Genomic DNA, 7,872 nt, shown 5'->3' with positions numbered 1-7,872 from the left:
AGTTTGGAGGCTGCCTTCTCAGTGGTTGTTCTCATTCTTCTTCTCCTTTCTTTTGCCAGCTGTCTCTGAGTTTAGTTATCAGTCGATCATGGATTCAATGTGATTTAATAAGGCACAAAATGTGAATTTTGACCCGCAAATTGCAATGAAATACAAGTTATTTCAAGCCTTGAATGCTACACTGATTTTGGTTCAGTATACAGCGATTTTGGATAAACTTTAAAAGTTTTAAAACAGCTTCAAGCTTTTTCATTTGCAATAATTTTGTACTGTACTGGGCATTTTTAGGTCACAAAAAAATTAAGTGTAACAATTTTGTACTGTATTGGTTGTTTTTAGGCTATGAAAAAAAAAAACTGCTTCAATTTAACTGAAAATCTGTTAAAACAGACTACCCTGTCATTAATCCGTTAAATTGAGGTTAACACTCAATGTACTTTTCAGACAAAGCACATTCATCGATGGGACACAGAACTCATCTCCTTCCTGAGCGATATGATGGCTGGACATTACCATGGTATTTATACTTGCGTATAACCGTTTTAACAGACGACCGAGTCATCGTCAGGCATCTGGAAATTGCACCCAATTATGAACCGGACTTATGCAAGTCCACAATTCTCTTCCTGATATCTTGGCTGATTTTGTTTGACTTTCCCATGATGTTGCACAAAGAAGCAGTGTGTTTCAGGTGTGCCTTCAAATACATCCACAGGTGTGTCGATAATTAACTCAAATGATGAAAAAAACATGACATTGTCATCTAGTTTTTCCAAATTGTTTAAAGGTAGAGTAATCTTTTGCCAATCTCAGACTACACAACTTTTTTTGTTATTGAAGACTATGTCAGATTACCAGACCTGGTGTCATAAATTTGTGCTGTGTCTTGGAGAGCGGCACACTACAAGTCTGACTCCGAAAAGACCATGGTACCACGGCACAGGTATGCGGGAAGGGGCAAAAAGAAAAGAGTCCAGGCAGTAGGGAAACAATCTGTGAGCATGCAGGACCGCGGGACACAAGTGCGGATACATGCCGGAGTTGGGCTCCGCAGAAACAACGAATGCATGGCACGCACACCAGTCAGGAGTGCGCACCTGATATCTCAACCAGAAAAGTTTACTGGAGCGCATCTCACTATTGTTCAATGTCTAGGAACAAATTGCAGTGCACATAGGACATGGCATACTATGCACAAAAAAAATTCTGACATGCCAGACTTTGTGTGTTGTAGTTGTTGAAGCGTCCCAGATGCCAGATGGCCAATCGTTGATTATGTAACATTACACATTACTCGAAAACAACTCATAATCAGCCACGACAGTGAGCGTTTTGCCTGTGACGTGTCGGGTCAAAGTCGGTCAACATTCGTGAGGTCTGACCTGGCCATTACTGTATGTCAACTTAAGTTTTTAAGGAAATATAATGAAAACGTTTTTTAAAAATACTTCTCTCATTCTGGCATTTAGAAAATGATTTAGTTAGGAATAATTTAACATAGGTGTTATTTGCTACAGTGTGTGTAAACCTTTGGTTTCAATTGTATATCCACTGAATTTTTACCGTACCATGTATAGAACCAGTAAAATATTTGGAAAAACGCTTCAACGGTTTCAAACACATTAAGTGGTGAAGAAATTCAAGCTATTAACTCGTGATTATGCACAGCTGTGAACTTAAATTCATTCCATGTTACAAAGCATCATCCACATCATAAAAGTGACTGAGAAAATACCAAGATGTGCAAAGGTGGCCTCTGAAGAATCTTTCTGTTTTGATTAACAATTTTTACCAAATAATTCCATTAATATTTCTTCATGATGTTGACAAGTATTAATCAATAATTCAGGAAATTAGAGGGTGCGTCCAAACCTTTGACAGGTATTGTATTTTTTTTTTTTTAATGAAATGCTATATGGTTACCGTGCTAAAATTGGCATAAATTATTTTTTTGCCATAATCCGCCGCCTCAGCGAAAAGGGCCTAAATCCTTGAACAGTTGAACAGATCGTACAAAATCATTATCAATATTAATTATTCCTGAATACAATATATTCAGTAATCGGTTCAGTTTTTGATGTTTTCTGAAAAGCAAAAATGACTTAAGCCATTGTTGTCGAAATATGATGATGGGTGTTGAACCAAGTGAATGGACTGAAAAGAGCATGAAAGTTGTGAATATAAGTTCTGTTCCCTGAAAGAGACTAACAAGGTACAATACGGGACTGTGATAAAGAGCAGCTATAGAAAAGAGATGACTGTGATGACTATGCTAAACACTGATATTGGTGCAGGTAGTGCCTGGATGAAACATGGCTCATCTGCCTCAAGGCGTTAGTCAAAGCTGCAACAGAATATATATACCATACCACATATGCATTGTAGCCCGTTCCTCTCTATCAGCAAACAGAAGGTATAGTTTAAGCATTTAGTTTTGGTAAGTGAGTGGGGTTTATATTGAAAGTCCAACCTGCGTCTCTTGGGACAGTCCTTCATATAATGTCCAATCTTTCCACAGATCCTACAGCACCTGTCATTTGGTGCCAACTCGCCATCTGTTAGAACCTTTGCGTCAAAGAAGTAGTCCTGCAGCAGGGACAATGAAACATTTCAAATGGTTTGTTTTAGGGATGCACGGTAACGATGGGACAGACACATTAACTATCGGATCGATATCGGGAAAAAATGACATCACATTCATCAGTTCAGTATCAACAAAACTGGGCTGGTAACAAGAGATACCTCAAATACACCAATATTGGTGCGGTTACTGTCACTTTAAGAGCATCTAGCGCCAAGCCTCTGCTGCATGACGTAGATCTACGAAACTTTTGGAACCATGTTTTGGCAGTGGAAACAAAGAACATGATACACGTTGTCCTGAGGGACAATTTGATTGAATGTGGACTGTCTTGACTAGGCTGTATAACGCATATGCTTTAGCTCGCAGTAAGCGGGGCTGTGCTGAGCAAAAGGAGCATAATGATTTATTGTATGTATTCTGGTCAGTGATGCACTTTCAGGTCTTATTTGACATGAGACTTTGCTAAGACCAAAGCACTTTTTTTGTAATGACTGAAGCATTCTGATTTTGACAGTGCTGGGAAACTAAACCTGCAACATATTTTTGTATTTGAATATTTAGAACTGTTATTGTGATTACAGCTGTAGTAATGTCTGAGACATTACGTCAAATGTGTATGTAATAATAATTAATAATTAATAATTTACTAAATTAGGAGATCTTTATTGTTAGTGTATTTTTTATTCTGGTGTAATTTCACCCGAATGGTTCGCTTTTATTTTTTTATTTATTGTACCATTTATTCTCAATTCTCCGGCCTTACATGCGCTAATAATTGGACCGAACCGAACGCACGTGGACCGAACCGAACATGCAATACCGAAACGTATTAATAAACAGCATGTACCATGCAAAATATATATATATCTGTGGTATCAATCATGCACTTCAAAACTGTTGAGGTTGCACATACCACTTCAGTACCCGGGACCGGGTAGAAGGGAGTTCCAAACAGCTTTCGCCCATTTATGAAAGCTTTCATGATAAAGTTTGTCACTGTAAGAGAAAAGTGATCTTTCAAAGGAAGGTAATAAACATGCTTTTTAGGTTCTGCAACTATATTCTAAAATGCAGTCAATCAATCACTTTAAATATTTTTGTAGATTTATCAGAAGCAAATTTGTAACTTAACTGATCTAATGATAAAACAGTACTTATAGCCATTTTAGCGAGCCAATCTTTAAACGATGTTTTAGTGGGGGTAAAAATACATACTTTTGCGAGAAACTCCGGCACCAAGATTATGATTTAAATCAAAAGGATCTGAAGGGAAAAAAGACAAGTAAGTGAAAACAGGTTGCAATACTGTTTTAAGTATGTTAAGTTAGCTAAACAGACATTTTCATTCGAGCACCTTCAATAGCAATGCATTTGCTCGTCCACTGTTTTTCAAAGGTAGTGAGGCGTTTCTTTTGGCGGATGCTAATGACGTGCTCTTTGAAGTCAAACTCTTCAGTGTAGAAGCGCAGGAGGCCCAACCATAGCTCACCCACAGATTCTGTGTTGAGCTCCACCTGTGACAGATGCTGCCGCATGCGCTGTTTGGACAGAAATAACAAATGCCACATAATATTGCACTGAACATTTTTTGGTACGTTTTTCTTCCACGTTCAAAAGCTAATCAAAATCTCACCAAATCTTCAAGATCATCAAAGAAGAAGGCATTCCAACCATCTACTATTCTCTGGGGAACACTTGTACCATCAAAGATCTAAGAGATATCAATAATGAATATGAAAAATAATGAGCATAATGCTAAATCTTCATCTTCACTTTAAGTGCCCTGTACATTCAGTTGGTATTGGTAATTAGTACCTCCTGCAGGACTGGGATGACTGGAGGCTGCCTCTGTTGCAGAAAGTAAAGCACCATCAGGATATATGCATAAGATGATAGACTCCCTCTGGATGCATCTCCTATGTCACAGCGCTGTGAGCACAAAAGTCCAGTTGTGACAAGGCAAATAGTTGTACAGGCAGGGCCGCCGCTTCCTAGACGCAGAGTATGCACAGTGCGTAGGGCACCATCATCAATGGAGGGGGCCCAAAGTGCGCACGTCAGGTGATTCGCCGTGCCCTATTATGCACATTATGTTTAAAAAGATGCTTTATATTGACTACTTTAGTTGACTTTTACATTGTTTTAAACTCTTATTTAAGATTCAGTATTACATTTTAAAATAAAATTACATAAATTCTGCTGTTTTCCTCTGGTTCCTTATTTTGAATAGTAAATTTAAAAAATTAATTAATTAATATATTCACTATAGGGTGGCACGGTGGTCGACTGGTTAGCACGTCCGCCTCACAGTTCAGAGGTCGTGGGTTCGATCCCGGCCCCGGCCTCCCTGTGTGGAGATTGCATGTTCTCCCCGTGCCTGCGTGGGTTTTCTCCGGGTACTCCGGTTTCCTCCCACATTCCAAAAACATGCATGGTAAGTTGATTGGACTCTCTAAATTGCCCCTAGGTGTGATTGTGAGTGCGGATGTTTGTCTTTCTGTGCCCTGCGATTGGCTGGCAACCAATTCAAGGTGTCCCCCGCCTACTGCCCAAAGACAGCTTGGATAGGCTCCAACACGCCCCGCGACCCTCGTGAGGATAAGCGGTACAGATAATGGATGGATGGATATTCACTATATAAAATATTCAATATATATCGATATTATCTTACATGAAATACTTTTATCATCGTACACTTTTTAACCATAGCGCCCAGCCCTAACGGGATTAATACCAATTATTAGCATAGCTGATTTCCACACCTCAAGTGAAAATGATTGCTTCGCAATACACACATAACACAAATAAAAAAAGGCAATACATGACTCATACTGTATAAAATGTATCAAAAAACAAGTGTAAATGCCTGTATGTAAAATTTAAGACTCAACAAAACAACTACTCTTCACTAACAAGTGTATCGCCTTTGTCAGGCAAAAACCTTCTGTTTAAATTCTGATCAATTTCATATTTCTTTCCCCCAACAAATCTATTAGTCAAACCTATTAGTCGACCGACCAACGTGAGTTTGTTATTTTTTTAAATTATTCACCATTCTTAAGTGCTGAAAATGGCTTGCTCTCTTGATGATGGAATGTTAATGATTCAACGAACAAGAATTTATTTTTTCCCACGAAAAGTGATGGTTTTGGATAAGTGAGGATTCTGGAATATGATTCCAGCAATATGCATGCTGCATTCTGACCATTTTCAAACATCAAAACTTTTGGTTAGTGAGAGGACAGGTCCTGTCTGGATTCAACCAGAAAGTTGTATGCAGGAATGTATATGCTGAAGTTATTTCATTCTGAAGGAATCAGTTAAATGCTCACTTGTCAGCCTGGTTCTGAAGCTAGATTTGGTGACATTCATGTCAGATAATGACTGACTCACACATATAATACGTCGACCAGTCTTATTTTTCTGGTCCCAGAAAAATGGTTACACCGCCGCAGTCATAGATCTTTAAAGTCCCTGTATAGTAAAAATTACGACGGAACGATTTAAAAAAATGATCGAAGTCTTGATTTTTTTCCTCAAAATTGCAATTGAGATTTAGTATGCACTTATTTATCCTCTTCTCATACATTTTAAATGATAAATGGTATGCTTTATTTTGGGGAATTCAAATAGTAACTCTTTCAGGACCAGGCATTTCCAGACCCTCTCTTTCCCTAATGTTTGAAATATTTTGAAAAAAATATATAAATAAATTCCTGGGATTGAATTGCTGTACTATGAAAAGACATAAATATGTCTTTGGGATGAATGTGTTTTAAAGCAAATTACCCACGCTCCAGTTCAATCTTTTGTGCACTAGAATAATACGGCTCGGTCAGTCAGCTTGAATACAGTCAGCGAGGGCCAACTTCCAAATAAAAACTAAGTAAGGCATTGATATCCATTTACAGTCCAAATTTTTGCGCCTTTATTTTAAAGTTGACCCTCGCGGCGCATTGCATAGCGTATAAACAACCATTGTTGTGGCGGCTCGCTTGACCAGGTTAGCTCCAGCGCTAATGACTACATTCGCCGGTGGACAAACAGGTCATAGGAGAGCCGCCAACGATTCGGTTATCTCCGTGTCGCTGTGCCCCAGCTCCAACAGTTTGTCAAAAAAAGCCCTTGAGGTCCGTGCTGCAAAAACAAGATTGGGCACTGGAGTGCTGCCCTACAGACGTGTGCTAAGATAGATAGTTGATTAATGGGTTCCATACTGCAAGTCAGAGGTGGGCAATTAATTTTTCGAACAGGCCATGCAGCTAAATTGTGTTGAATATGAATTCAATTTAAAACAGTACATTGTATTGTTTTAATAAGCTAACAATGTGTAGCCCTGGTATGTTGTTATATTTAGGAAATAACGTGAAATCTGAAAAAAAAAAATCCACACGTATTAATGATGAATCTTCCCGAGGTGTGCTGCACGTTTTCAAGTTCATCCATGAGGTCGGTGCTTCATGAAAAAATGAGCATCAAACAACCACCACTGGTGCTCATTTGAGGACCATGCACTTGTTAAAGTGGCCCATTTTTAAGTATTGATGGAGAGAGGGAGAAATATTGTAAAGTTTGATTAATATCCAGGGTTCCCATTTTTGTGTCAAAATAAATCAAATGTCAAAATAATCCCACTGGTTAATTTTAATGCACGTCGCCATGTTGGGAATGGATATGACCAAGTCGTTGACGGGGCCTCTTGCAACCACCAGTTGCTATTGAGTGATACGCCAGATAACTTGCCTATGGATGACTGAAATCTGTCTTTTTTTATTCTTTTTCTCACTAGGTGATCCTAATAAGCCCATCCATCGTCTTTCACTTATTAAAGGGTCGAGTCGCGGAGGCTGCAACTTAAGCAAGGAAGCCCAGACTTCCCTCTCCCCAGCCACATCATCCATCTCCTCCTGGGGGATCTCGAGGCGATCCCAAGCCAGTTAGGAGACATAGTGTCTCCAACGTGTTCTGGGTCATTGTCCTAGTGACACATGCCCGGAACACCTCTACAGCGAGGTGTCCAGGTGGCATCCTGACAAGATGCCCGAGCTACCTCATCTGGCTCCTCTTAATGTAGAGGGGCAGCGGCTCTGAGCCCCTCCCGGATGACCGAGCTTCTCACCTGATCTCTTTGGGAAGACCTGGGCAAAGTATGGCTCAGGGGCCACATCCGGCCCGCCTACAGTCTCTGACCGGCCCTTAGAGTGACCTCGAAGTCGAAGTAAAATGTAAAATATGTGGTGCTTTTACTTTACTTTTAAAAAGTTGTACTTTATTATGTCCTTTATGTG

At 39.4% G+C, this 7,872-nt stretch overlaps 1 protein-coding gene across 4 annotated transcripts in view; it reads right to left on the bottom strand.

The window, feature by feature from the left end:
- tut4 (terminal uridylyl transferase 4) overlaps positions 1-7,872 on the bottom strand; it is a 38,371-nt gene that overhangs the window by 10,163 nt on the left and 20,336 nt on the right. For 3 of the 4 annotated variants that reach the window (XR_015088962.1, XM_086047168.1, XM_086047165.1), the window contains exons 21-26: positions 4,400-4,513; positions 4,218-4,295; positions 3,939-4,122; positions 3,800-3,847; positions 3,498-3,580; positions 2,471-2,586 (exon numbers count right to left, since the gene is read on the bottom strand). Coding sequence is in view for 3 of the 4 variants with exons in the window: in XM_086047168.1 (XP_085903294.1) it covers positions 2,471-2,586; positions 3,498-3,580; positions 3,800-3,847; positions 3,939-4,122; positions 4,218-4,295; positions 4,400-4,513 (623 nt within the window). In the remaining variant the exon portion in view is untranslated. The remainder of the gene's footprint in view (positions 1-2,470; positions 2,587-3,497; positions 3,581-3,799; positions 3,848-3,938; positions 4,123-4,217; positions 4,296-4,399; positions 4,514-7,872) is intronic. The other variant, XM_086047167.1, reaches the window with a different exon arrangement.

Source organism: Filicampus tigris, chromosome 12 (genome assembly GCF_054856515.1).
Source record: "Filicampus tigris isolate MCC_2025a chromosome 12, RoL_Ftig_1.0, whole genome shotgun sequence".
Taxonomy (NCBI): Eukaryota; Metazoa; Chordata; class Actinopteri; order Syngnathiformes; family Syngnathidae; genus Filicampus; species Filicampus tigris.
The sequence above is the reverse complement of the archived record's forward strand: the minus strand, read 5'-3'. Positions and strand labels throughout refer to the sequence as shown.